The sequence below is a fragment of the Fusarium proliferatum genome (assembly GCF_900067095.1).
Source record: "Fusarium proliferatum ET1 genome assembly, contig: FPRO_scaffold003, whole genome shotgun sequence".
NCBI classification, from domain to species: Eukaryota; Fungi; Ascomycota; class Sordariomycetes; order Hypocreales; family Nectriaceae; genus Fusarium; species Fusarium proliferatum.
In genome coordinates this window covers 3,648,811-3,676,781 of record NW_022194792.1, presented here as the reverse complement: position 1 = coordinate 3,676,781, position 27,971 = coordinate 3,648,811, and the positions used below count along the sequence as shown (strand labels likewise).

The 27,971-nt window shown below is 48.0% G+C and overlaps 13 protein-coding genes across 13 annotated transcripts; 8 read left to right on the top strand and 5 right to left on the bottom strand.

Annotated features, from left to right (window-relative positions):
- Positions 1 to 15: 15 nt before the first annotated feature.
- On the top strand, positions 16 to 1,025 carry FPRO_05828 (uncharacterized protein; the record flags this gene model as incomplete). The annotated part of the gene is made up of 2 exons (XM_031229325.1): positions 16 to 614; positions 674 to 1,025. The coding sequence occupies 2 exons, from the start codon at positions 16 to 18 to the stop codon at positions 1,023 to 1,025; spliced, it is 951 nt and encodes a 316-aa protein (XP_031079573.1).
- Positions 1,026 to 1,301: 276 nt separating this feature from the next.
- Positions 1,302 to 1,571, bottom strand: FPRO_05829 (uncharacterized protein; the record flags this gene model as incomplete). The annotated part of the gene is made up of 1 exon (XM_031229324.1): positions 1,302 to 1,571. One exon carries the CDS (start codon positions 1,569 to 1,571, stop codon positions 1,302 to 1,304), a length of 270 nt encoding a protein of 89 aa, XP_031079572.1.
- A 1,120-nt stretch (positions 1,572 to 2,691) lies between these two features.
- FPRO_05830 (uncharacterized protein) lies at positions 2,692 to 3,608 on the bottom strand (the record flags this gene model as incomplete). The annotated part of the gene is made up of 3 exons (XM_031229323.1): positions 2,692 to 3,207; positions 3,257 to 3,419; positions 3,469 to 3,608. The coding sequence occupies 3 exons, from the start codon at positions 3,606 to 3,608 to the stop codon at positions 2,692 to 2,694; spliced, it is 819 nt and encodes a 272-aa protein (XP_031079571.1).
- Positions 3,609 to 4,663: 1,055 nt separating this feature from the next.
- FPRO_05831 (uncharacterized protein) lies at positions 4,664 to 5,508 on the top strand (the record flags this gene model as incomplete). Its single annotated transcript, XM_031229322.1, has 2 exons — positions 4,664 to 4,732; positions 4,786 to 5,508. 2 exons carry the CDS (start codon positions 4,664 to 4,666, stop codon positions 5,506 to 5,508), a joined length of 792 nt encoding a protein of 263 aa, XP_031079570.1.
- A 627-nt stretch (positions 5,509 to 6,135) lies between these two features.
- On the top strand, positions 6,136 to 7,842 carry FPRO_05832 (uncharacterized protein; the record flags this gene model as incomplete). The annotated part of the gene is made up of 2 exons (XM_031229321.1): positions 6,136 to 7,597; positions 7,646 to 7,842. The coding sequence occupies 2 exons, from the start codon at positions 6,136 to 6,138 to the stop codon at positions 7,840 to 7,842; spliced, it is 1,659 nt and encodes a 552-aa protein (XP_031079569.1).
- Positions 7,843 to 8,562: 720 nt separating this feature from the next.
- FPRO_05833 (DUR1,2-Urea amidolyase) lies at positions 8,563 to 12,334 on the top strand (the record flags this gene model as incomplete). The annotated part of the gene is made up of 2 exons (XM_031229320.1): positions 8,563 to 8,777; positions 8,836 to 12,334. The coding sequence occupies 2 exons, from the start codon at positions 8,563 to 8,565 to the stop codon at positions 12,332 to 12,334; spliced, it is 3,714 nt and encodes a 1,237-aa protein (XP_031079568.1).
- Positions 12,335 to 12,781: 447 nt separating this feature from the next.
- On the top strand, positions 12,782 to 15,372 carry FPRO_05834 (uncharacterized protein; the record flags this gene model as incomplete). The annotated part of the gene is made up of 3 exons (XM_031229319.1): positions 12,782 to 12,875; positions 12,927 to 12,978; positions 13,035 to 15,372. The coding sequence occupies 3 exons, from the start codon at positions 12,782 to 12,784 to the stop codon at positions 15,370 to 15,372; spliced, it is 2,484 nt and encodes an 827-aa protein (XP_031079567.1).
- A 641-nt stretch (positions 15,373 to 16,013) lies between these two features.
- On the top strand, positions 16,014 to 16,679 carry FPRO_05835 (uncharacterized protein; the record flags this gene model as incomplete). Its single annotated transcript, XM_031229318.1, has 1 exon — positions 16,014 to 16,679. One exon carries the CDS (start codon positions 16,014 to 16,016, stop codon positions 16,677 to 16,679), a length of 666 nt encoding a protein of 221 aa, XP_031079566.1.
- Positions 16,680 to 17,349: 670 nt separating this feature from the next.
- Positions 17,350 to 18,006, bottom strand: FPRO_05836 (uncharacterized protein; the record flags this gene model as incomplete). The annotated part of the gene is made up of 2 exons (XM_031229316.1): positions 17,350 to 17,714; positions 17,808 to 18,006. The coding sequence occupies 2 exons, from the start codon at positions 18,004 to 18,006 to the stop codon at positions 17,350 to 17,352; spliced, it is 564 nt and encodes a 187-aa protein (XP_031079565.1).
- A 270-nt stretch (positions 18,007 to 18,276) lies between these two features.
- Positions 18,277 to 19,810, bottom strand: FPRO_05837 (uncharacterized protein; the record flags this gene model as incomplete). Its single annotated transcript, XM_031229315.1, has 7 exons — positions 18,277 to 18,795; positions 18,843 to 18,914; positions 18,963 to 19,043; positions 19,090 to 19,176; positions 19,224 to 19,332; positions 19,385 to 19,451; positions 19,501 to 19,810. The coding sequence occupies 7 exons, from the start codon at positions 19,808 to 19,810 to the stop codon at positions 18,277 to 18,279; spliced, it is 1,245 nt and encodes a 414-aa protein (XP_031079564.1).
- Positions 19,811 to 20,210: 400 nt separating this feature from the next.
- On the top strand, positions 20,211 to 22,655 carry FPRO_05838 (uncharacterized protein; the record flags this gene model as incomplete). Its single annotated transcript, XM_031229314.1, has 3 exons — positions 20,211 to 20,468; positions 20,522 to 22,234; positions 22,281 to 22,655. 3 exons carry the CDS (start codon positions 20,211 to 20,213, stop codon positions 22,653 to 22,655), a joined length of 2,346 nt encoding a protein of 781 aa, XP_031079563.1.
- A 1,969-nt stretch (positions 22,656 to 24,624) lies between these two features.
- FPRO_05839 (uncharacterized protein) lies at positions 24,625 to 26,085 on the top strand (the record flags this gene model as incomplete). The annotated part of the gene is made up of 2 exons (XM_031229313.1): positions 24,625 to 25,643; positions 25,695 to 26,085. 2 exons carry the CDS (start codon positions 24,625 to 24,627, stop codon positions 26,083 to 26,085), a joined length of 1,410 nt encoding a protein of 469 aa, XP_031079562.1.
- Positions 26,086 to 26,268: 183 nt separating this feature from the next.
- On the bottom strand, positions 26,269 to 27,795 carry FPRO_05840 (uncharacterized protein; the record flags this gene model as incomplete). Its single annotated transcript, XM_031229312.1, has 1 exon — positions 26,269 to 27,795. One exon carries the CDS (start codon positions 27,793 to 27,795, stop codon positions 26,269 to 26,271), a length of 1,527 nt encoding a protein of 508 aa, XP_031079561.1.
- Positions 27,796 to 27,971: the final 176 nt, after the last annotated feature.

The following is a 27,971-nucleotide window of genomic DNA, read 5'->3' as shown; positions in this document are numbered from 1 at the left end:
ACTCAAACTATCAAAATGGCAGAGTTTCAACCCAAGAGTATTCTCATTTTTGGCGCTACCGGTAACATCGGACGATATATCACGAATGCTATCGCCAATGCCCAACCAGCATTCGATCAGGTGGCCATCTTCACCTCAGATGACACAGTTACCAGAAAACCAGAGTTGGTCAAAGAGCTCAAGTCAAAGGCCGTCAAGATTATCACGGGAGATGTCAATAATACTGAAGACGTAAAGAGGGCTTACCAAGGCGTTGATACTGTCATCAGTGCGGTAGGACGCAATGTCATCGAGACACAGATCGAGCTCTTTAAACTCGCAGCTGAGTCTGGTTCAGTGAAGTGGTTTTTCCCTTCAGAATACGGCACAGATATCGAATACGGGCCTCAGAGCGCCAGTGAGAAGCCTCATCAGCTGAAACTCAAGGTGCGAAAGTATATCCGAGAAAACGCCAATGGTCTGAAGTATACCTTTGTCGTTACTGGGCCATATATCGATATGTACTTTACCCTGTCGCCTGATGTTATTGAAGCTGGAGGGTTTGACCATAAGAACAAGAAGGCGATCTTGATTGATAATGGGGAGGGCAAGATTGGCTTTACAACTATGCCTGAGTAAGTTTCATTAAGATCACTCTCCAAGTCTTTCTAGAGCTGTAGCTAATGTTCTCTAGTGTTGGAAAAGCCGTAGTCGCTGCTCTTCATCATCCCGCAGAGTCTTTCAACCGTGCTCTGATCGTCCAATCCTTTGTCGTCAACTCTAAGCAGATTCTCAAGGAGCTTGAGAAGCAGACGGGAGGTGAGCCATGGGAAGTTTCAAGCTACACTCTCGATGAGTTGAGGGAAGCAGAAAAGAAGGGGTGGGCCGCTGGAAATCCTAAGGCTGTTTCATATACCCTTCGGCGAATTTGGTCTGAGGGGGGCACGCTTTATGAGAAGACGGACAACAAGAGGATTGGACTCAAGGAGGAAGATCTAGAAACTCTGGAGGATGCCGTTAAGAGGGAACTTACGACTGGATACTGATCAAAACCATGTAGAGATCCCAAACATATATATTTTGATTGCAAACGCTGAGCCAACTGAGCTCTTCGTATCTGAAGTCCATAGTAAAAACAAGAACAGTCCAGTCTCATCTAGGATTCAAATCTTGGGAAACGCAAAGAATGAAAGCCTAGCTAGGATACAAAACCCCTTCGGTTGAGATGTACAAGAATTCGGATTCACTGAAATTAGCGTTTCTACTTATATTCACATTGTTCATATCTCAGATACCCATTCGATGTCGCATCACACCTCAATCTAAGGCCACCAAAGCCAGTTGATCTCCATGTCAGCAAGAGGGTTGCGAGGAAACCAGTCAGGAAGATATTCGCCCCATCCCCAGTAGTTTCCGGCCCCCATAGGATGATCGGCACACATTCGAATATTCATGACATCAACATCGGGAGGAAGGTCATTGGGATCCCACTCCATGGGTCCAAGACGACCGCATTTCTCCTTGGCCATGGGCCATTGATCGGCTATGGCTACGGTAGCGAGACCAGCCGCGAGAAGGACTTGTGGCTTCATGTTGGCCTCTGGGGTGAGATGTCAGCAAAAATCCGAAGATGGGTGGGAAATGCTTACGTCTTGAGATGTAAATGGTTGTGTTGATATGGTGGTTGGAATTATGGGTAATGAAGAAATAAGGTTAAAATAGAGGGTGAGACTGAGCACCAGAAATGAAAAAAGCTCGGGTATATAGCCTGCCACTTTGCCTATTCCGAAACGTGGCGCTTGTCCAAATGGTTTGGATGCCTAAAAGAAATGGTTGCGCTGACGCAAGCTAAGGAGAGGCACAGCTTCGGCTCTGGGGATGACCTGACACAATGCGATATGAAGGATTATAATGTTGAATTCAGGGAATGAGCCCAGGGACTCGCTTGTAGCAGTCAGATAAGCTAACTCTAGCGACGCAAGCGCTTCTTGATGGCCTGTCATTCTTGGTCTGGCGTATGCAGGCCGCTAATTTGGTCTCGATGCTCCACCTGACAGCTTCAGAGCATGTGGCCTGGAGCAAGATGCAGGAGAACTGTGATATTCCGAAGTGGATATGTGTTCATTGAGAATCAATAAAATCTCATGGAATTGACCAGATTGCAGGGTTTATTGTCCACCAGGCTTGAAAGAGACAAGTTCAGTAAGATACGAGTCATCGTGTGACTGACGACAAGGGTCACCTGCTGCGCCTCGAATCCTTCAGTCTACAATCATCCCCATGACTGGCTGAATTTACTTGATCAAATACCTGGAAACCGTCGAGTTAAAGATAGATCTATTGGTCAAAGTGGATGTCTTTGTCACAGTAGCCAGTCACGGCTTTACAGGCTGATATTGTACCAACAGCCAAGCATTTAACAACAACCTCTTGAATGTCACGTAGGGCTGAAGACCACGACAGGGGTAACGATTCAAGACTATCTGGCTTTTTGATAAATTCGGGAGTTTCCTTTTTCTGTTAAGCTGTATGAGTAGATGACCCGACGCATGAAGCTTATAGCAACGTGTCTAGACTATCCAGAGACTACTCAGGAAACTCATGCAGAAGATCACCTTTACGGTAAGAATTTCAGGTCGTTGTGGGAAAATGACAACTACTAATATCTATATTTAGTGACTGAGAAAACCCAAAGCAGGTTTATAGTTTGTGCTAACTACATGGCTTCTTTCCCCGAGCAAGAAACAGTTGTTGTTCACCACCAATCTCTCTTGGTACTTGAGACGGCGCCGAGGTCAATTTCCACGCCCAATCTTCAAGTCCAGCCGTATCATATGAGCTCTTTACTTCAGTCTCTTGAAACCCCATTCTACTAATCGCTCCCAGCGTTCGATTTTCTGTCTGAGCACTACTGCCCGCAGAACTTACCACCCAGTCAATGATAAGTAAAATTCCTCCCGGTCTCAGCCGTTTTGAGAGCTGCAATATCATGTTATCCGGGTCTTCGATATGATGAAGAGCCATGCACATGACTACCACGTCAAAATCAAAGAATCCTGGCGTGTCGATTTCCGGAGACGGCGTCAACTCGGGATCGATAAGATCGGCCTGAATAGCTCGCATTTTCGTCGAGGTATAGCCTGCTTTCAGTGCCATTTTGTTATACTGCTCTACCATTCCTGATGCTATATCCATGCCTCTCACTGTAGACATGAACGGTGCGAGTGCCTCGTAAAAATCAGTATTGAGTTCAACAGTTAACGTCGTTAGGTCTTACCCGAGACGCGACGCCATCACCGCAGGCGTAATCTAACAGTTTTGTCGGTCTTGAAGATGGTGGCTTGATACCAATCCAGTCTATGTTCGCTCGTAGCTCCTTTGATATTTGATTACACAGCTCAATAATCCAAGGCCATCGAAATAGTGCTGGGGGAGCATTACTGGCATAAGTTAGTCTTTGTGAGAAGCATACTAAGGAAAGGTCCATACTTGTAATGAGCCTTGTTATGTTCCCCCATTGACCTCGGGACTTCGTGAGATGGACCACGGTGATGATGATGAGTATGGTACTGCAGATGGTGGTGATGATGATGGCAATGGGGTACATCCTCCACAGGTTCCTGCTCCATTTTGACAAGAGGTTTAATAACGGAATTGCCAAGGTATATAGTATATTCAATTCAAGTTTCACGATGTTCAAAACAGTCGAAGATGAGGTTTGCGAACAAAAAGCTAGGTATCTTGGTCTAGCGACACCAAAAGGGTTGGTAGGTGAGAACCCTGATGGACTCTTACATCAGTCTGTCAGAAGCCACACAACAGATGAATTCGTATCACAAGAAGCGAGCTTGAGGATGCGTCACAGTTTCAAATTGACTCAATATTGATGTTTTTCTTTTTCCCCATAAACCTACGTGCTCATGACTGTTCTGTTTATTGCTACAGACAGGTCTCAGAAGCGCAATAATCTGCATCACTGCTTCGATGAAAACCAATGTAGTTAACGGGTATTGCTTCAACTTAAATTATAGATGAAATGCCTTTGATACAACTGAGATACTGTTTGACGGGCCCCTTGGCTTCAGGCCAGTTATCAGCTGTTCGCACTTCGATCATATCCAGCTCGCCTTCGCCGTTAATCGCCAAAAGTTCCGCTGATATTGGGAACTCAAAATATGATTTCATGGTACGGATGAGCAATCGGAACGGGACATGAATCACACTTCTGTAATCGACTGGAGCCTGCTTTTCTCCCTAGGGAAGGCTATCGAGGCTTGCCGAAATCCTAACAAAAACAGAACAATCGATCCAGTCTTCCTGTTGCTGTACCTAATATCAAATATGGAGGGCTCCAGGGTATCCAATCAAGATATGGATAAAGGTGATTGTATGCCGGGAGGGGTATGGCATGATAAGCTCCAACTCCTTATCAGACTTACTACCCCAATTTTCCCAAAACGATCGTTTTCTACCCCAACTGTCATCCCTCAATCATGATTAACTTCCCCAATGTTACATGGGGTTCAGCGATCAGCAACGTCATATTGTAACAAGACAAAATGAACGGGGGGAGGTATCACGTGTATTGGGGAGATAATGAACACAAATTGAATCATGACTTGAACACGAGTGTTGACCTATCTTGCAGTCGAATCATTTTTCATTCTATCAGATATCCTGCATCATGACTGGTTTAGCGCAAAGATATGAGATCAATGCCGATATGGGAGAAGGCTTCGGCCGATGGAAAATGGTAAGATTTCTCGCATGCTGTGTTTTGTTTCTAAGTTAATCAAGATTCAATAGGGCCCAGATGAGGAACTTATGCCTTTGATAGATGCAGCAAATATTGCATGTGGCTTCCACGCTGGTGATCCATCCATCATGCTAAAGACAATTCGTCTCTGCAAGCAACATGGTGTCAAAGCTGGTGCTCATCCCGGCTTACAAGACCTCTTTGGCTTTGGACGCCGAAAAATGGAAATCGACCCCAAGGACATGTATGCGATGGTCTTGTATCAGGTTGGGGCTCTCAAGGCTATGTTGGACGCCGAAGGTGTTGAGTTGTCTCACATAAAACCTCACGGAGAACTCTTCTTCTACATGCAAAGAGACAAGGGGATAATGAGAGCTGTACTAGAAGCTTGTGCAACTTTCAAAGTGCCGGTATACGCCTGCCAGAACCCGGAACAGGAGGCCATGTGTAACGAGATGGGCGTTCCGTTTCAAGGAGAGGTCTATGTTGATATAGACTACTCGCCAGAGGGAAGACTTGTCCCTTTTGCGCAATCTCACCCTGTAACACCGGAGTTGTGTCATGAGCGGGCGTTTGGTGCCGCCATGAAGGACACAGGGAAGGACATTAATGGAGATCCATTCAACTTTGGATTCAAGGGGAAGCCGTTCAGCATCTGTCTGCATTCTGATTCGCTGACTGTGTTGGAAAATGCGAAGCTGGTTCGACAGGCAGTGGATGAAGCGAACCGAAAGAAGTTTTCTTCACAGAACACCAATGGTCATAGATTGTAGACATTATCTCAAGAGGATTGGTACAGAAGGAAACACGGTTATCATAGAAATTGAAAGCCATGTGACAAATTCAGCTCACATGATTTTGAAGGCCTGATAACGTCCAGTATTTACTTTTGAAATGCTACCAATCTACTGTCGGGACTTGAATCTTTACTGTGTTTAAGCAACAGATCGGGCGACGTACCGACAACATGGCAGTCTGACACACCTCCAAGTGAGAGCTTGACTCGTTCCTCGCTAAGAATGTTAACAAGATGGCCAGAAGTCCAGACCACTCAATTTGTCCTCAAAGAATGCCGGTCCTGGTCACACATGACGAGCTATCAATGCGGGGATGGTAGCTTAGCTCCTAGCTCCCCTTGTCCCTCATATCAAGGGTCGCGCGATAAGAGTCGAAAGGTTGGGGTAGAAATAGGATGTCTAGATTACCTATCGCAAGCGACTTCTCCTAGTAAGTGATAATAAGGTAGTATAAATCATATAGATGTCTCGATGATCTGCATTGCTGTTATGCTTTAAGACAAGGTGCAGTCTTTAAGTACTTTTCTTTCTCAAAATCCACAGAATTCTCATTGCTGTCCCATTGTCTTATTGATATTTACTTCGTAATCAAATACCGGTGCAATGACTTCTGGAGTCGCCATTCCTGGAACTGTCCAGCTCGTCGATGTCCAAGGCATCTTCAACGTGAAGCATGGCCAGCAATCACGCGACATCGTCCTCGTTCCACAGCCCACTGACGACCCCGATGATCCTCTTCGCTGGAGTATCCCTCGAAAGACAAGGAATATCATCTGCGCCATGGTATGGTGCTTCTTCGTGGCTGCTATGATTTCTGGTCTGTCACCAGCCTATATCCTGATCGAGGAAGACACTGGTATTTCGATCGCAGATCTGAGTACCGGCAATGGAATTCTGTTTCTTTTCCTTGGTTGGGGGACGATGATTACCCAATGCGTTGCTCTTGCATATGGCCGACGCCTTACTCTTATTGTTTCTGTCATTCTCACCACTGGAATCACTCTTTGGACTGCGTTTATTAAGTCAAGAGGAGAGTTCTTCACAAACCGAGTTCTGCTTGGTATCTGTGCTTCGCCCCAAGAGACTCTCATCGAGGTCATTATTGGAGACATCTTCTTCGCGCATGATCGAGGCTTCTACATGGGTGCCTATAGCTGGACTTTATGGTGCGGCGCGTTCCTTGCACCCGTCGCATCTGGCTATGTTGCCCAGGAGCTCGGCTGGCGATGGATCCAGTATATCCTCGCCATAATCGGAGGAAGCGTCGCTATCATCACCTTTTTCCTGTTTGAGGAGACCATGTTCTACCGCCATCACGACGTCGGAAACCTGTCTGATACAGCTGCGCTCGACCCAGCTACCATCAAAGCCTCTGCGACAGTCGGAAAAGATATCGAGACTCCATCAGAGAAGCAAAACCCTTCTGTCCAAGACGAGAAGTCCACATCAAGATCTATGGAGGCAACGGCGTATACATCAGGTGAGAGCGAAAAGACCTATATGGGGAAGCTCAAGGTCTGGGGTTATCGCGACTCGCGACAGCCTAGCACCTTCAAGCTCTTCTTCCTCCCCATCCGTCTGCTCTTTTCATTCCCCGGTATTGGCTTTGGTGGTCTTCTTGTGGGTGGGATTCTCGCCTGGTACAACGTTGTTGGAGGTTCTCTGGCTCTGATCCTGGGCAATCCTCCTTACAACTTCAGCGCCAACAACATTGGACTCACGTACCTTGCTTCTGTTGTCGGTGTCACTGTCGGATGCTTCCTTTCTGGTTGGATGTCAGATGCTCTGGCCTTGTTCCTTGCCCGTCGAAATGGAGGTGTCATGGAACCTGAGCAGCGTCTCTGGACTTGTCTGGTCGCGCTTGTCATGCATCCGGCGGGCTGTCTGTTGTATGGTGTTGGCGCTTCGTATCATATCCACTGGTTTGGAGTTGTCTTTGGCCTCGGGTTGATCTGCGTAACTCTTCCCATGGGCTCTAATCTCGCTTTTACTTATATCCTTGACACTTACAAAGAGGTCGCTGGCGAAGGTCTTGTATCGACCATCTTGATTCGTAACATGATGGGTATGTACACAGTTCAATCGCCATATCTTCACTACTAACACTACCCAGGTTTCGCGTTTGGGTACGCTGTGGTTCCAATGATAGAGAACCTTGGACTTCGCAATGCTTTCATCCTCATAGCTGTGTTGGGAGAGGCTGTCTGGTGCACTGCGATCATGATGATATATGTTGGCAAGCCTCTGAGAAGATGGACCGCGCATTCTTATTGGAATCTCATTGAGCATTACGGCGCGACTGCTCATTGATCTTGTCCCTCAGGTATTAAGCTTCAGTAGTAGAAAAGCAGAGACTTGGTGTCATCCTGCCCAGCAGTCTATTTCTTTCTAGATAGTTTGAACCAAATCATTGCATCTTCAATTGAGCATCGTCACATCGCGATCGCAATTGTTAAGCTTGAAGCCTGATACATCGTCTCAGCGATTACTGAAGTCCCGTAAATACTGGCATTATCCGTCCTCTCCATTTGGTCTCCCATAGTTACTTGGCTGTGTACGTGGCAGTACGGATTTCAGTATCCTTCAGCTCCAAAAATTTAGCCTGTTACCAAATGTTTCCGAAATAGCCTCTATAGGTCATCACAATACTTTTACATCCATATCTCCTGTGGCCTCAATGAGCTCACTGACATGGAGATCCTGTTACACCTCCCAATTTCTACCCCGATGGCTTGCCTTATTAGGAACACAAATCCCGTGTGCCCGAATTCTTGCCTCTTTTGATCACCCCGCCTTGGGGTAGATAAGCTATCGAGATAGTGCATCCTAACCTGGAGGTGGAGAGGCTATCCCCAGTTTTGATAACACCTCCAAGCTGCTGTTCATCAACTCATACGTTCGTTCCATGTTCTTGACCAGTTCATAATGAGTCCAATTTTTCGGAAATTTACCCAAAAGCTACCTTTCTTCTCACATCTGTCTTCTCATACGTTGTTCTTTTAGCAACTCCAATTCGCCACAGTTACAGTCATGGGTTCACTTGACTTACATCCACTACAGCACATTCGCAAGGTGTTGATAGCGAATCGCGGCGAGATTGCTGTTCGCTGCATAAATGCTTGTCGAAAACTTGGACTTCATGTTGTCTCGGTGTTTACTAACGCAGATGCAACTTCTCTGCATGTGAAGTTGGCGGACGAGGCAATCCTTTTACCGGGCGAGGATAGCTCGGCTTATACAGATGGGTAAGTATAGAGGATTCATCTTACCAACCCACAGCATCTAATCATTAATGACATATAGTGATGCCATTCTGGAAATCTGCAAGCGCACAGGTGCAAATGTCGTATTTCCCGGATATGGCTTTCTCAGTGAGAACGCAGAGTTCGCTGACACAATTTCCTCTGCTGGCATCGTCTTCGCTGGCCCCTCCACAGCTTCAATAAGAGCCATGGGCCTAAAGCATGAGGCCAGAGGTATCGCACAATCGGCCAATGTTCCAGTCATCCCTGGCACTCAACTATTAGCTTCCGCTGAGGAAGCCACTAAAGCGGCGACAGAGTTGGGCTTCCCGGTCATGCTGAAAGCCACTGGAGGTGGCGGTGGCATGGGTCTTCAGATCTGTAATTCAGCAGATGAGATTGCGAAGGCGTTTGCTATGGTTGAGAGTCGCGCTGGTACGCTCTTCAAGAATAAAGGAGTATTCTTGGAAAAGTACTATCCTCGTTCTCGTCACATCGAAGTTCAGGTTGCCGGCAATGGTGAGATCGTTGTCGCATTTGGAGAGCGCGAGTGCTCGTTACAAAGACGTCATCAGAAAGTGGTCGAGGAGTCTCCGAGCCCATTCTTGGAACGCCATGCCGGACTGCGCGAAAGAATGCTCGACGCAGCCATCAACTACGCACTCCAGCTGAACTACAAGAGCGTTGGTACAGTTGAGTTTCTTGTTGACGACGACACTGCACAATTCTTCTTCCTGGAAATGAACACTCGACTACAAGTGGAGCATGGTATCTCTGAGCTGTGCTACGGAGTTGACCTGGTAGAGTTGATGTTAAGACAAGCAGACTATGAACTTCAGGGCCAACTTGGCATTCCCTCTGAGACTCTCAAGGGACTTGGCAGACCGCGGCCTCTAGGCTCAGCGATCGAAGTTCGTGTTTATGCCGAAATACCACTTTGCAACTTCGCACCCAGTCCTGGTGTTCTCCAACACGTCCATTGGCCACAAGGCGATGGTGTGCGAGTTGACACTTGGGTCCAAAGCGGTCAACGCATTACTCCTCTTTACGATCCATTAATCGGTAAGGTTATGGTTCATAGCCCCGAGGGTCGGGAAGCTGCGCGACGCAAAATGCTTGCAGTACTGGCAGATACAAAACTTCAGGGAACGCAGTCTAACCTTGAGTACCTCTCTGCAATTCTCGACTCTGAGTTATTCGCAAGCGGGAATACCCTGACCAATTCACTATCGACTTTCCACTTTAAGAGTTGCTCCGTGCAAGTCCTTGAGCCTGGTGTATCCACCACGATCCAAGATTATCCAGGGCGCGTCTCTGTTGGACACGGCGTGCCCCCAGGAGGGCCCATGGATGACCTCAGTGCTCGGATAGCAAATATTTTGGTTGGTAACGATGAAGGAGTTGAGTTATTGGAGGTAACCTTATCTGGTCCCAAGCTGCTGTTTCATGAGGCTGCGATTGTCAGTGTTTGTGGTGCCGAGCTTCCCATTGCAGTCGATGGTAGCCCACAGCCGCTATGGTCCAGACTTATGGTCAAACAAGGTCAGACTTTGAGTCTAGGTAAGGTCACTGGAAGTGGTGCGCGGGCATACCTGGCTGTTAGCGGTGGCTTTCCCGACGTCCCGGCGTTCCTCGGCTCCAAGTCAACCGCCCCTGAGCTCGGGTTCGGTGGCTACCAAGGTCGAAAACTCCAGACACACGATATCCTTGCACTGAGTCCTGATTCCAACGTGCGAGCTACCGAAGCGACACCGTTCACCCTTCCATCCCACCATGTACCCAAATTCGGAAGCACCACTATCTGTTGTATTGACGGGCCGTACGGTTCTGATGATATCCTGACAGAGGAGGGATCGAAGACGCTGTATGAAGGGGAATGGAATGTCAGCCACAACAGTGGTCGAAGTGGTATACGCTTGCAAGGACCGCGATTGAAGTGGGCTCGAACATCTGGAGGAGGTGGAGGATCACATCCGTCTAATGTGTTCGAATACGGGTATCCCAATGGCGGTGTCAACTTTACTGGAGAGTCTCCCATCATATTTGCCAATGACCGGCCTGATCTTGGTGGTTTTGTCTGCCCAACGACAATCTGCTCTGGGGAGATGTGGAAGCTCGGTCAACTCAAACCCGGTGATACCGTTCGGCTGCAATCCGTGTCATACGAGGATGCTCTGAAGATCACTCATGAGAAGAACGCCTATCTTGAAGCTTTGGCGGCCTTCGCTAATGGAAAGTCTGGGGATGTAAGTGCTCTCCAAACGCCCATCGTCGCGAAGGCCCCATCCTCCATTCTGCATCAGTCACCCGCAAGGGGCGTACATCCCCAGGTGATATATCGTCAAGGAGGTGATACCAGCATAATTGTCCAGTATGGCAACCAGACTTCGGACTTGCGAAACACGGTCTGTGTGCAATTGCTCACCCAGCAGCTGGCATCTGCGAAACTGCCCAGTGTGCGAGGTGATCCTAACATTGCCACTCTCACTGTACGCTTTGATCCAGTCCACATCGATCGTTCTGAGCTTCTACAACAGCTTCTGGCCTTTGATACGAACATTGGAGATACCAGCGGGGTGAAAATTCCTGCTCGACAAATAAGACTGCCTGTCTGCCTCGACCACTCTTCACTCGAGGAGTCAGCGCAGCGGTACATGGAGAACATCAGACCGACAGCTGCATATCTCCCAGATAATGTTGAGTATCTCCGCAAGAACAATGCTCTTGCGACGCGCCGAGACGTATTGGATTCTCTTCTCAAAACACCATGGTTGACTGTTGCCGTTGGTTTCTTTGTCGGAACACCCATCCTATTCCCTCTCGACCCGTGGCGAGTGTTGACAGGCCAGAAGTATAATCCCAGTAGAGGCTATACTCCGAGTGGCTCGGTAGGATTGGGAGGGTCAACAGTCGCCATATATCCTGTTGCTGCACCCGGAGGATACCAACTCATGGGCCGAACACTTGGAGGCTGGGATTCGACAGGTAACCGGCCTGGCTTCTCTCCCAAGAAGCCTTGGCTGTTCAATCACCTTGATCTGGTCAGTTTCTACGAGGTGACTGAACAAGAATATGACAAGATGGAGCGAGATTTTGAGGCTGGTCAGTATACTTTTGACATTAGCGAAACAGCCATCGATATGGATCAGTACATCGCCAAGTTTGACGCTGCAGAGAAGGATCCAGAGTATCAATCATGGCGAGACCGCCAATCAAAGGCAGCTGATGAGCTGGCTGCACTTGAACAGGGTCTGTTCGATGAATGGACCATCTCAAAACAGTCTGGTGGTGGTGCAGACGAGGACGGCGACATTGACTCGGACGAGATTGCTGTTATTGAATCGCCTGTAAATGCGAATGTCTGGAAGGTCCTTGTCAAGCCTGGTGATGTCCTGCAGGCAGGACAGACTGTAGCGGTTCTTGAAGCCATGAAGATGGAGATTAATTTGGTTGTTGGTGAAGATCAGGTCGGCGCTGAAGTAGTAAAGGTTGCTCAACCACCGGGAAGTGTTGTAAGCCCGGGAACGATCGTTGTAAAGGCTCGAAGAAAACAAGACTAGATCATAGTGTACAATAAATTGAGACAAAAATTGGAACAGCAACGAATGCCAAGCTCTCGCTTCATGTAAAGAGGTTGAGTAATCTTGAGATTAAACTTTGACTAAGGTGCCTTTATCTGGACGATCGGGAATAGTGCTGGGAGGTCACTGAAGGTCACTGGATGCTAGCGGCCATGGTTACCGGTTCAGCGGTTTTGCCGTCACGTGGTTCCACTCGACCGGGCCGGTCTTGGAGAGCCTTGGAGCCAACCCCAGTTCTTCTGTCAGTTATCGACTACGCTCCACGAATACTCCCTGTCTGACCTGGTTGGTACGAAGATGTTGAAACTGACCAATGTTTATACTTTTTTCCGTCAGACTTAGTTCAAGTCGCCAATTCTGTATCCAAGGATGCAGTCCAGTATATAGCACCGATGATATCACCGACCAAACGTCCCACTTTACACCATGAAAGGCAGACCTCGGCTCCCTGTGCCTCTTTGCAGGTTCTGCAATAAGGAGTTCAAGAGACAGGAACATCTTGAAAGGCATATCCGTACACGTGAGTCACTCTGCTAGAGCCATTGTTGAGGTGATGCTGATCATTCTCCAGATACACGCGAAAGACCATATGGGTGTTCATGCGGCCGAACATTTACAAGACAGTGAGTTGGCATATCAACGTTTGCCTGCACCGGTGACAGAGCTTACCAAATCACAGAGATCTACTAAATCGTCACCGACGACTTTCTCAATGCTCTACCAATGGCTCAGGCAAACAAGCGGAATCAAATCTAGCGATATCACCCGACGGGGCTGTGACAACTTCACCCTCTATCTCACAAGCTAGCGACGAGAACAATCATCACAGTAGCCAGCTGCAGTCTCAAGGAAACCCCTCTAATTTAATGTCTATGTCAGTCTCTCCCCAAACCATGTCTTCTCAACAAGACATGATGAGCCGATTTTCAATTCATGACCGGCCTCTGGGTTATCAAGCCCAGACACCAGGTCATATCTTTGAGCCACCAAAAGATCCCATCCGCAACAGCAATGCAACCCCGGCTGGCGCTTTGGATAGCCTTGACTTCATGCAATTCGAGTCGTTCAACGCGGATATGTTCCCTGATGAGATGGACATGATCAATAGTTATCTCGGGGAGGTTCTCCCCCCTGAAGACTCACATCAAGGATTTACACCGGATACATCAAACTTTTTTACTCAATCATTTATTCCAGAGCCAGCTCTTGCCCCTGCTCCCTCGAGTCATTTACAGCTTGAGGCGCCTGGCCATATAGAATTGAGCAACGCGCCAGCGTCGACCCTACCTTTCTGCCAGAAACGGCAAGCCCAAGCAGCTCCAGTTCGAAATAAGGTTGACCAGTTGCTTGACACTACAGAAGATATTGTAGCAACAAACCCCTGGGCTGTATCAGCTGCTGCTCATGAAAGGCTTTCTATAGAGTTCTTGAAGCACAGGTCAGATATCCCCCAGTCATTTACACTTCCCAGCAGACATGCGTTATCTCGATATATCGCAAGCTGGATACGAGGTTATCATCCACATTTACCATTCGTCCACCTTCCGACTACCAATCTAGAATCCATGTCACCTGTACTTCTCTTGACGCTGGCAGCTACAGGATCATTCTATGGATTTGAGCACCCTCAGGGATACACTATGTACTTTGTGGCCAAGGCTATGATCAACCATGAGCTAGATGAGAGACGCCGTGTGTCAAATCGCCATATTCTCAACGGTTTCCCCCGTTTTGCAGCTCTCCCTACAAGCTCCACAGAAATCTACGATCCGCCAACAAATCACCCTGCGGTTTTAACCAAATTTGATATTGAACTGTTACAATCCTTGTTGATTGCCGTGATGACTATGTCATGGCTGGACGGGCCACTTGCAGAGGAGGCACTTGCTATGAGTAGCCAGTTGACTGCTCTCACCCGCGACATTCTGAAACGTCTACCAGAGGAACATCCCAATGATACATGGGAGAATTGGGGCCGTGATGAAGAGAGACGACGCACCTTACTCTCGGCATATTTCACATTGAATATCCAAACCATCTGCTTTAATGTACCGCCTAAGATGACAGCAGCAGAGTTTAGCTTCGAGCTTCCTTGCTCTGAAGTTGAGTTCAACGCGCCAGACTCGGAAACATGGAATCGTGTGCGACGAAAGGTCGACCCACGCAAGCTCAACTTTCAGTCATGCTTTAAGCAATTACTATCCGGAGAGCCACTCGCCAAGGAGGTCTCGGCGACTGAGTTTGGCAATTATATGCTTATCCAGAGTTTGCTGATACAGATCTACTTTGAGCGTCAAGTATCGTCTGCCCTGTTGTCTCCATCACCAAGTCTGTCAGAGAGCACCATTGCGACTTATGCTGCTGCACTCGGCGCCTGGCAATCTTGCTGGGACTCTGCAATCGAATCTGCCCCCGACCCCTCCTCTAGGAATTCGCCGCTACCTTTCAACTCGACTGCTATGCTCCGGCTAGCTCATATTCATCTTGGCTTTGGCCTCTACAGTCAATGCGAGTTGCTATCTCGAGATCCTATCGTCAAAGCTCAAGTATTCGAATCGTATCAGAATCCATTGCCCCTGCGTGCTCCGCACCTTGATCAAGCTGTTCTACATGCAATCTACGCTTTGAGGATACCTGTGAGAGTCGGCATCGCATTCGTGGCGCGCGGCCGTACAGGTCACTGGAGTGTCCAGCATGCTATCAGTCACTTTGGATGCGCCCTTCTACTTACTCACTGGCTTGAAAATATTTATCAGCTAGTTCTGTCGGATGGTGCGTCAGCTCTCAGAGAGGAGGAAAAGCGCCTGCTGTCTATGGTCGACCGTCTAGTTGAAGAAACTCATCTAGAGGCCTCGCTTGGCCCCAAATCCGACTTTCCTAGCAGGATAAGACGCTTGGCTATTGCAGCAGTGAAGCTTTGGGCAGAAACCTGCAAGGGCATACAGGTCTATGAGATCGTACATGTCGTTGGAGAAACACTTTCGCTAGTGGCAGAATCACTAGAGAAGCAAATCTAGGTTTTGGACCAGAAGAGCCTGGCCTTAGCTGGCTGTACATGCATGTGTAATATTAATAACTTGGAAAGGCTGGGAATTTGAGGTTGTATTCTCCCATAGGAATGTTCTACGCAGACTTTAACTCAACGTTCCCAGAGTTACATCATAGACTACCGCGGAAAACTTGGAATGTGTTATAACATTATTAGGTACTGGAGAACCTCTTCGATGTTCAAAACTTTCAAAAGACCAAGCACTGATTTCATGGACTGAACTGGTAGAATAGCCTGTACTGAACAAAAAAGTTAGAGTTGAATTCTGCTATTGTTCGGACTATTATGTCTTTGTTCGAGAGACCCAATGTCAGTGTACTTCTTCCTGGAAGAACACTCGGTAACATGTTGATATTGGACAAGCCGTTCGTTCTGTTAGTGCGGAAAGTACATTTAAAAATCATATATAATACACTTCTTAACCCGCTCTTATCATTCAGTTCCAGTAATAAATCTAGTCAGTATTCATAGTCCCCCTTCCCCTACTTCTCCTGCTCCACCGATTACAGCAACCATAGTCACAAAGAGACAGAGCCCAAAACAAGGAAAAAAGAAAAAGTCTCAACGGCAAATAACACAGTGGGAAAGAATCGCTCAAAGCATTTCAACATGTGTCGCCTTCTTAAGCTCCAGTATGCTTGCTCTAGCAATGGCGAACCCCATTATATGGAGAACGCCCAGGGTGCATTCATTCCTTGCAATGACAGACACGGCTGTTTAATAGAAGATGTATTATCTCTGAAGCCAGGATCTGACACTAGTCCACCAGGTTCCCCTATCGAAAGGGAGTACACCATTGTGAAGATTGGAGGTGACTGCGAGAGATGCGCTAATCAAAAGGCAAGGAAAATCGAGGAGGATGATAAGGTCTTTGTTGACATGAATTCTGTAGTTGGCAGAACGGAAAGGTATTTCCACGGCATGATCAGGCGTTGCGGCGAAATCGCTGTCGATAACAGGACGCGAATGTTGAATAATGTTAGAAGCCAATATCGGCCAAACGATACTTGTTCTTCAGGGTCCTGCCAGAATCAGGTTTATGTTTCTCATGCTGGCCTTAAGGGAATGTTCTGTAGGAAACATACTTGCTCCGCCCAGGAGTTTGATTGCCTCACAGATGTTTGTACTACAAGGAATAGTGCCCAATACTCCACATACTGCCCTCGACATACTTGCAGTAAAAGCGGATGTGGGCTCCAGATCCTGGCTGACGATACTCCTCTTTGCAAGAGGCATCACGATCAGCTTGAATTGGCTATTTCCGTTCTTCGTTGAGAGCTACTGGTTTGTTTGAGAAGCCTATCATATTCCAGCAAGGTATGCCTGGCTTTGAAATAGCCCAGCGAAAAATACTATACGCCGCCTCGAAAGTATGTCACTCCAGCACGCTGCAAACGAAGAGTCCTGTCAGCGGAAAAGAATGACGGTTTCGTATTTATAGGAGACGGGCGGGTTGACCAAGGGCCTGGGGTCAGAATTTCATATTCCTATATATCAAGGTTGGAGGCTGATTTCCTTGCTATATATATACTACATTTTAACATAGCATATACTCTTGACTTTACAGCACATTTGAACTCATCTCACCTCCGTACTGGTACATTAGACATCCTCCTACCTTGATCCTTTGGTTGTTGCAAAGCATTTATAGACCTAATAGAGAAACTGGAGTCAACAGTAGTCACCTACAAAAGCCTCCAGAACATATATCATCCTAGATAGTCTGTCACGGCTTGTTTGGCTGGATCCTTTCTGTCACATTCTTCAGAGTCGCGAATCCAACTCAAATCAAATCTACCAAGGATTGCAGTTTTCTTTAAGAAGGTATTTTCGTTGTTCTCATATAGTCCCAAACTCCCTATCCTTTTCCGAAGCTTCCAGCATCACAAGAGTCCTCTATCAGTATCCATTCCTCCTAATCCAATTTTCATTCTGATTGACCCCTCTATGAGGTCTCCTTCTTCTCCTCGACCTTCTCATCTCCCTCCTCGATCTCAACCGACCCAACGGCAGCGCTCAGACCACCCTCTTCTTGGTTCTTTTCCTCAAGCTTCTTAGCAGTTGACAAGAAGTACTCAGCAACGTCGTTCTTGTGGTTGAAGTACGCCAGATCAAGAGGAACGTAGTTCTGCTCGTTTGCCAGCGCGGGGGAAGCGCCTTGCTCCAGGAGCAGCTTGATGACATCGAGGTGACCGCCCAATGCTGCCCAGTGAAGGCCTGTGTTTCCGGCCTCGTTTGCCTCGTCAAGAAATGCCTGCTTCTGCTCCTTTGGTTGGGTACCGAAATATTGGATGAGTTGCCTGACGATTTCTACAATATGTCAGTCTGGCATTGTTTCACAGTTGGACTCCAAAATGGTTCTTAGGCCTCACAAAATCTCATTTCTTTCAGGGTTGGACATACCTAGGTGACCATTTCCTGTCGCCATGTGTAAACATGTTGACTTGTTGGAAGCATCTTGAGCAGCCGCTACAATCTCAGCAGGACTGACATTCTCCCGCTCCGCCAGACTCCTGATAGTCTCAGTCAGATCCTCCTGCTCTCCTGCTCGCGCAAAGTAAATGAGATCATCGATCTCTTCTTCCGTGAGTTTGGGTGCCATGATGATGCGCTTGGTGATGTTTTCATGTCAAGAATATAAAATTTTATGATGAGGGGACTGTGTGGTTAGATACCCCGCTATTTTCGCACCGTGTGGAGTGTAGATTGCTGCAGGGTAGTTAAGTTCAATTTTCACCTTCGATTTAGGGAAAGGAAAAGTAAACTACCAGCTTAACTTAGTCGCTGTGTTAGTAAATTCCCTCTTTTCCCTTGCCAATTGACTCCTTTACCGAGGATCATAATAGAGTTTCCTTCAAAAAGTCCATGCAAGTCAGATTCTCTCGCTAATGAGTGCTTCCCCAATTTCGCCATCCAGCCATGAACACAAGTCTCCAGATTCATCCAGCCATTCAATTTCTGCTTTGACTCCGAGCATTGTCATCAGTTGCAACTCGAGTCGTAATTCTGAGCCTTCAAGCTCATTTTGAGAGCGCAGGCTGATCTTCTTGAGTGTTGAGATAGCTACAGCCCGCTCTCTGCCATTCAAATAGGTGACGGGATCACGGCACTGGATTGACGTGATAGACACATGGCTTGGCTGTCCGTAGTTACTGAGTGAGGTATCAGTATGACCTCGGGAGAGATGCACTGATCTGATACCGAGCCACCGCAATGCTTCTATACCGAGATCAGCTTCATGGCTCAGTCTTTCGGATCCGTGCCGGTAGCATCGCAAGATCTTGACGCCGTCCGGATCGTAGTCAAACAGCCCCAGGAGCGGCAGTTGGGGGCACTGTGTATGAACAAAGTTCAGGAACGAGCGCGTGGTCAAATCAGGATATCCTTTGGCCTCCTTGAGTCAGCTCGGGCGTCGCGTTTCACATTGTCCAAACATACTGTGACAAGCACTCCAGGACCAAAGATGCAGGTTCTCCAAAATTGGGACGAGCAGAGAGATCGAAAAACGGCCTGCAGGAGTCAGCTTCATCGAGGTGACGAAGAATCTGTACCTCTTACATCTTTCTCAACAACAAGAATCCATTTGATGTTTTGAACATCAATGCTTGAGATTGACTGAACAGTCGGGATAGCAACTCCCTACATCACTCAGAATCAAACAGAATCATACCTCAAAAAGTCTTACCAGATCTCCCGAACAAGGGTTCAATGTACTCCCATCGTGGAAGCGTATTAGCAACGGTCCAGCCAGGGCACCCTTTGATGCTGCAACCTGTTCCAGTTAGTTGAAGTACGGCGGGTGCTTTCAACAAGGCGTACAATATTCAAGTCCCCACGACTGATACCAAGATTGAAAGCAATGTCATCAACGAGGTCATCCACTTGGCCTTGCTTCTCAAAGAGATGCTGGTGTTGGTAAAAGATGTGGCTGCATATGAGCCCATTAGTACATCTCTTGCATCTGGGGCCAATGCACTAACCGCTTGGTTAGAACGGTGCCAGACACAAGAGCATCATGTGATAGCTGAAGAATGAGAAGTATGCGCGCTGAAACTTGTAAGTCAAATTAACAGAGACAACCCTGCTGAAGCCTGACCAAACTTGACTGCTTCCTGTTGGTTACGACCAGGGAAGTGAACCTGTTCTGGCTGTGCATTTGCGGCGCGACGTGTTGACCTTCGTGCAGAAAATGGTATTGATAACTCATGTCCCGCAGCTAAAGCGCTGATGATTTGCGCAAGAATGTCCTCAATACGAATGACAACCGTTCCTGCATTGGGGTTGTTAATTATCGTATTCGTATCAGTATTCTCGTTCGCTGTCGCTGATGATGTGTGATTAGCTTGAGGACTCTGGGTTAGTTCTGGTATAGCAATCGAATGAGCAATTTCTGCCTCTTCGTCCATGATTTCTTGGCGCTTATTGAAACAAGCTTAGGAGTTGGATGATTTTCGTAAGTAAAGTTCAAGATCTTGTCCGAATACGCAGTAGAGTCTCAAAGCGCGATGCTGTTCTGTGGAGGTTTTCAAGATTGCCCAATCCTGAGAGTTAATTGATTTTCAGGGGCTTGACCGCTAGACATGGGGGGAATGATATGCTGCAGGTGCCACCAGAAGACGGCGGGCCCTCCCGTACATCGGGGCTTACAGCGGGCTGGTAATTCCATCCGCCCCCGTGTTATAGTTTAGTTTTAAATCATGTGCTGCTCATCAACTTTTGACCAGGGGATTGTTCATGATCATTCCACTGCTCTTCTCTGAATTGACCCGCGAAACCTGCCGCTGAGACCATCAAACTCACCTAAGCATGGTCGCAAATTCTACTGGACTTGAGGGTAGCGCGCTAAAGTCGCGTAAGCGCGCTGCTGACTCCGAGTCGGAACCACTGTTGAAACAGGGTCGGCCGTTCCCCAAGCAGCCTCGCATCAGCTCACATTTGGACACGACAAGATGGAGGCTCAAGGACGACGACAGTCGCCACACATGGCACTACCTTGAAAATGACGACGATGTGAAGGAGTGGCCACAGAGTTATGCCGAGAAATGGTATTTGAATTTGCCTCTGGTATGTTCTTTGCCAGATCCCCCTTCAAATCGCAACTAACATGTCGGACAAAGGATCTCCCTGACCTTCCCACCCCCGACAACCCATTGGCAGCAGCGGAGAACGGTCTCGACTTTTTCGAAAAGCTTCAACTTCCCAGCGGACATTGGGGTTGCGAATATGGCGGTCCCATGTTCCTCCTCCCTGGTATCGTCATGACTTGGTATGTTACCAGGACGCCAATTTCCTCCGCCAAAGCGACCGCGATCTATAAATACATATCCGCACGAGCGCATCCAGTGGACGGTGGCTGGGGTCTACATATTGAAGGCGAAAGCAGCGTCTTCGGAACACTGATGAATTATGTGGCCCTCCGACTTCTCGGCGTCGACCCTGAGGACCCAGTTCTGGTCAAGGCCAGAGGAACTCTACACAAGATGGGAGGAGCATTGTATGCGCCACACTGGGCCAAATTCTGGATGGCTGTTTTGGGACTCATGAGCTGGGATATCGTCAACCCTGTGCCACCAGAGTTTTGGTTGCTTCCTGATTGGGTTCCTTTTGCGCCATGGAGATGGTGGATTCACATTCGAATGGTGTTCCTACCAATGGGCTGGCTATACTCGAAACGATGGAGCTGCGAAGAGACCGATGTGATTCGATCACTCAAGAAAGAAGTATTCCTCGAGGATTACGCCAAGATAAACTGGTCAAGCCATCGTAACAGCATTGGCGCTATAGACAATTATCACCCCAAATCATGGTTTCTCAACGCCGCCAATTGGGTACTTGCCAATATATGGATGCCCTATCTGCGACCCAATTTCCTCAAAGAGAAAGCTGAAGCATGGGCTAGCAAGCAAGTTGATATGGAGGATGCCAATACAGGCTATGCCTGCTTGGCCCCTGTCAACGCTGCTATGAATACTGTTATGTGCTATGCTCGCGATGGCCCTGATAATTATGGTGTTCAGAGGCATATCGAGCGACTTGAAGAGTATCTTTGGGTCAAGGACGAAGGCATGTTGGCCAACGGCACCAATGGTGTTCAATGCTGGGACACGGCGTTCTTGATTCAGGCTGTTTTTGAGGCTGGCCTTCACAAAAACGAGAAGTACCGGCCTATGCTCATGAAGTCGCTGCACTACTTGGAACGTCAGCAGATTCGAGAGGACTGTGCCGATCAGGAAGTGTGCTATCGTCAACCGCGAAAGGGTGGCTGGCCATTCAGCAACAGGGATCAGGGATACGGTGTCAGTGATTGCATTTCGGAAGCACTCAAGGCTATTATTCTTCTGCAAAAGGTGGGCGGCCTTCCTGAGGTTCTCGAAGATCGACGTCTTTTCGACGCTGTCGATACTCTGCTCCTGTACCAGAACGACAACGGCGGCATGTCCTCATACGAGAAGCGACGAGGAGGCGAATGGTTGGAGATGCTCAATGCCGCTGAGGTTTTTGGTCGTATCATGATTGAATATGACTACCCTGAATGTACAACAGCTTGCGTGACAGCTTTATCCATGTTCAACAAGCACTGGCCAGACTACCGAACAGACGAGGTCAGGACACTTATCCGGACGGCCGCCGAATGGATCAAGTCCAACCAAGCACCTGATGGCAGCTGGTACGGAAGTTGGGGTATCTGCTTCACATACGCCGGTATGTTTGCGCTTGAAAGCATGAAGCACATCGGCCAGACATACGCAACAGGCGAGAATTCTAGACGCGGTTGCGATTTCTTCATCTCCAAGCAGAGAGCTGATGGCGGATGGTCAGAAAGCTACAAGGTACGTTACACAGACTTTGCTTCACGGTTCTTACTAACAATCACAGGCCTGCGAAACGATGACCTACGTCGAACATCCTTCAGGCTCCCTTGTTGTTCAAACAGCCTGGGCTCTGATCGGACTGATGGAAGCCGAGTACCCTCACGTGGAACCTTTGAGACGAGGTATCCAGTTCATCATGGACCGTCAGAAGCCCAATGGAGAGTGGCTGCAGGAGGCAATCGAGGGTGTCTTCAATAAGTCATGCATGATTTCGTATCCCAACTACAAGTTCACCTTCACCATCAAGGCCCTTGGCATGTTTGCCAAAAGGTTTCCCGAGGAAAAGCTGCTACCAAGCTGGGCGGTGGCGGAAAACGGAACGAATGGAGTGAAGACAAATGGTGTCAAGACCAACGGTGTCAAGGGGAAGGGTAACTAAAAACTAGACGGATGGATACTACATATGATGCATGAATTACAAGGTAGGATATAATGAGAAGGCGACTGTCGAAGTCAATCCCTCGAAAATAATCATAATAATGAATGCATCAAGAATATGCATTTCAGACACCTCCATGACTATTTAACATACTGTCTGGCCCTAGGATTCTGTCCCTCACATTGACCTGCATACAAGAAGTCTCATGCTTGCCGACCGTTCTTCTGCTTCTCACTGCATCTTCATTCCTAACTGTTCTCCTCTGTCAGCCCTGAATCTAAAACTATTTTAGGTGTCGCCCCGACCTCGTTTCCCGTATTGCCCCTCTCCATTCATTATCCTCCTGCAACACCCGTCGTCTGATCCGGCTCCCTTCAGCGTGCAACGATCCCACTCATATCTGCAATACAAAGCCAACAAATCTACAGAGATACTAACAGCTTCTTCTTCACACCATCAGGCCAGTCGATGAATGCAATGAAAAAGAGAGTTCGCACGCCAGAAGCATACCGAGAGTCAAAAAATTGTGCCCTTCCACTCCGATACCTTGAACATCAGAGTGGGTAATTGACTGTTGGTCGCCAGGGTCGCGAGCAACACACAGGATAGCCAATATCCAGCTGCGGGGCGAGAAGCGCAGCATGAAGAAGAAAAGAAGACAAGATCGAGTCCAGGATGGTGTGGCATCCTTTTGTACCTTGACAGCATACAGCAGCTCCTTCCCAGGAAAGAACGAAGGCTGTTCACGCCGGCTGGTTGCAAGAACGTAACGAAGCAAGAGTGATCGTCAAAAACTGTCGGGAGTATGGTCCGATGCCCAGAGGGGTTGTTTAACAGTATGTCATGAACACATATTGTCTATTCTCATCATGAGAAGGCGCCTCTGGCCACAATTGCAACTCTAGTGCATTCACGGAGATTGGGAAAGGGCAACCAAACTCGGCGGTATTTCGAGCAACAAAGAAAGCGCCTACCACAGCCGAAGATCATAAAATGTACTTACCTTAGGTAGGTATTTATCGTACAGTACCTACCCCCATAATAAATCTAGAAGATCGGAAAGTTGATGGAGACACCTGAAGGTAACGCATTTTATGGAACGGGAGCTTTGTTGGCTCGCAATTGCAGCTGGAGATCAAGAAGGATACCTATAACTACAAGTAGAGCGTGATCATTAAAGCCGACCAAGAAGCAATTGAAGCATGGGTTGCTAGAGCCTGGTCAGTGTCATATGTATGCAGATTAACTGCTTCATGGAGAATTAGGTAGTGGCTGGCATAGCCCCAGGACAATAGCCCTAGGTCTCAAACGTCGAACAGGTCATGATGATTACGGGAGGACATAGTGAGAAAGAATTCCCAAAAACTCATTTAAAAAGAGTGAGAGGGAAACCTGCACACTGCTAGAATCTATCTCGATGGTACCTCAGTGACTTATGTTCAACCTGATAAAGTCGTGGTAGACATCTGTTCAACCACCAGGGACAAAACAACCAGACATCTCGACCATGATTGAAACTGGGCGATAATTTGTTTCCTGTAGGTAGCTATACAGAATATTGGAGAGTTGTGTTCATTTAAAGTATAGGAAATACTTTGCAGCAACTTCTTCGTTAGAATGCGACGCCCGCTTCAATGATTCGCTGAAGGAATCACAAGAAGATTGTCACTGAAGGTAAACCAAGTGCTCATCGATACCCCTAGATCTTGAAGTTTAATGCTCGGGGTCGAGGTAACTTAGGTAGGCACCAGAGCTTCTTCCACTTACACAGCGCGGGGGCTACATGAGGTAGGTGCCTGCATCATGCCCCACCAAAGCTTCCAGAACCAACCATTCCTCACATCCAACTTTAAACCTTCCACTGCAGCCTTCGCACCAACTCTTAACAATACCAACTCACCTCATTGTCACACTGCAAGACTTCTTTTTCCTTGAACATTCTTTTTAATCCCACATATTGCAGTCTACCATGTCACACATCACACTGGCCCAGCAAGGCCTCGCAGCCGCCGAAGTACGCAACTGGGATGAAGCTATCGAGAAGCTCTCAGCCGCCTTGAAGGCCTCGCAGAACCCTGCATGGCTCATCGCTCGATCGAAAGCCCTTATCAACAAGAAGCGCTTCCAAGAGGCCCTCGACGACGCTAACCTTGCTTGGCATACCGCATACCAACGAAACAAACGACCCCTTCTCATCGATGCCCACTACCGTCGGGCTGTCGCCTACTTTCGGCTCGGACAATATGCCAACGCCGACGCATGCTGTGTTTATGCTATGCGCTTAGTCAAAGGCTTCCCTGCCGTAGAGAAGGAAGATCCGCCGAAGAAGAACACAGACGAGAACGGATTCTACAAAGTGACATTGAAGGATGCTCAGGAAGAGTCAAAGACAGATGAGATCAACAAGAGACAGGCAGGGGCGGCAGGGGCACTGGGAGCAGAAAGCAACAATGTTGCTAATGCTAAAGAGTGGCGCCTTGCGAGCACTTTGCGAATGCAGATCCTGTTCGCTATGGACAAGCTTCCAGAGGATGACCCTGCACGCAAGCTCACCACGGCCAACAAACCCGAGTTGAAGGAGCTATCAGATGTGGGGAGTAAGAAGGTCGAGACTAAGGAATCGGCGGCTGCCACACAAACCGCCCCCAAGCCTACTGTACCCGCTGATACCCCAATACGACTCCAGGAATTCCAGAACGACACCACGATGACAGTATCCATCTTCTCCAAAGGCGTGAACAAAGAGAAGCTCCAGGTCCAGTTCAGCCCCAAATCAGCCCATCTTGACTCTGTCGTTTGGCCCAGCGGCGACGAGAAGCCATTCACACTTGATCTGTGGGGTGAGATTGACACAGATGCATCGACATACAGGGTTACGCCCAACAAGGTTGAGCTAGCACTCAAGAAAAAGACACCTGGAAAGTGGGCGCAGCTCAGGGGAGAGGCAGGAGATTCTGCTCCAGATGCTGCAGCTGCTGAGGAAGCGGAGTAAGTTTCTCACAAGTTCTCAATCGATACAGCTTACTAACTTTACTCAAGAAAACTCAAGGTTCTCAAAGACGCCCGAAAGAAGGCCATGGACGATGCCGCGGCAGAAGCTTCTGCTCAAAAGGAGGCTGCAGAGTCTACCGAAGCGAAAGACAAGGCCCCCGCCACGGAAAACTCTTCCAAGCCAGCATACCCCTCATCGTCTCGTACTGGGCCCAAGAACTGGGACACCATTGGCGACGACGTTGACTCTGATGAGGAGAAAGACGTCAACGTGTTCTTCAAGAAGCTTTTCAAGGGCGCCACTCCTGAGCAGCAACGAGCCATGATGAAAAGTTTCACAGAGAGCAATGGTACAAGTCTCAGCACTGACTGGGATGACGTCAAGAACAGGACTGTCGAGACGGTGCCCCCTGAGGGTGTCGAGGCCAAGAAGTGGTAGATGGTAATCGCTTATGAACCAAGGATGGGAGATATTGAGTTACGAATACTGAGCAACGATTCACGAACTACGGTGTTTGGTGGGTTATTTCGGCGTATCGGAAAGGTAATAGAAAAGCAGCTCAATCTGAGCTATCAATTGAACCAATTCGTAATTTTCGCTATGCCGTACTTGTTCTATATGCTATCCCAGGTTTAACACTTCATAATCTCTTTCTCCCAACTCCGCAGCTCCTTTTCTCTTTAATCCGTTAACAACGCTTTCAACCTGTCCCCCGACCTTGTCAAACCACTTCGATGCCTTCAACTCCTCATCCTCCAGCGCACGACTCCATTCCTTGCCATTGCGATACTCCGCTGCCAAAGCTTCAGGCACATGGAGAACACGACTAACGAGATCCTCTCGTGCAATGTACGCTCCTCTCAGCCATCTCGATCCTCCACCAACGTCAAACTGATTCCGTCCATGCATGACTCTCATGTTATCGAAAAGAACGCACTCTCCTGGCTTCATCTTCATCTCAAACATGGAATCAGGATCATTGATCAGCCCATCGAATAACTGCGCTGGTTCAAGCCACGCTCTTGCGTCAACAGCTGGAACCTGGAATTGGTTCTGGAACGGCGGACTCCAGTATACAGCTGCGAGATTTCCATCTGGCCCAACATCAAACAGTGATCGCTGCTGACGATAGAAGTATCCGTGTTTCTCATAGTGATATGGAATCTTCACTCGAGCGAGATTCCTGATTGCTGGGGAGTTTTGTAGCCATAGTAGCTTTCCAGCGAACAGCCCATCACTAAACAGTGACTCTCCGCCATTGCACGAGTTTTCCATGCAGTGAAGAAGTTGGATCGCGGGTGGACTCTCAAGGTATAGTAAATCCTGATGAAGACCAAGATACCCGCTTGTGTATGCTACATTCTCGGCGTCTGGCTTAGCACGAACGTCGAAAGTGCGGCCGTAGAAGGTTTCTTTAATATTTGCGATGCGTGTTGTAATGTCGACGATGGAGTTCTCATCGTGCGGTACGTTCTTAAGAAACACGAGACCAAGGTTCGATAGATCGAGAAGAGTATGCCAGAATGCATCGTCGCCCTTCATGAAGTCATTATAGTCAATCTTTCGTACACGTTGCTGGATAGTCGCTTTGTCCCAAAACGTACGCCCTGTTTTGGGATACACTGCGTCTTGTCTTGGGTATGGCATTCTCTCAACTGGTGCATGGCCAAGTGCTTTGTCGACTGAACTCCAAGGAAGAATCATCTCGTGATCTTTATACATGTCGTTCTTGAACGAGATGCCCACGCCGGTTGAAGTCGTGTGGATACCATCAATGGCGATGTCTGAGGGAATTGCTGTTGTCGCAAAGCTCTTTTGACCAGAGGCTGGGTCGACGCATGTTGTGCATGTACAGCTATCGCGAAGAACAGTGGCATTGAGCCGTGTCCAGCCGCCATGCTTTTGATCTTGAATCTGTATGAAACGGTCTCCGCTGGAGATGGTGAGATTGTTGTCTTGGGCTGAGATTGTTGTTGTTGGCTCAAACAGTGGGGGAATCCCAAAGTTCTTCGTTGTGAGCGTCCGTCGATGCGTAAGGCATTGTGAGTTTGTTGATTTGAGGCTGATTCTCTGAGCACTTGCTCGAGTTGATGAGAGTCCACGAGGGAGAGCTCTACAGCCGTAAGCTGTCAGCCTTCGAGGGAACATGGTAACGTAGAGCGACCTTCTATTAACACAAACAAAACGTACAATCAAGAAACAAAAGAACTCTATGTGGCAAGTCAAGATTGAAGCTGAGCCAGGATCTATATGTATATAACAACAACAGCTGCCATCCTCGTACCTCGGCCAAAAGGGAGACATTGCTTCATGTGGGGTTTCTC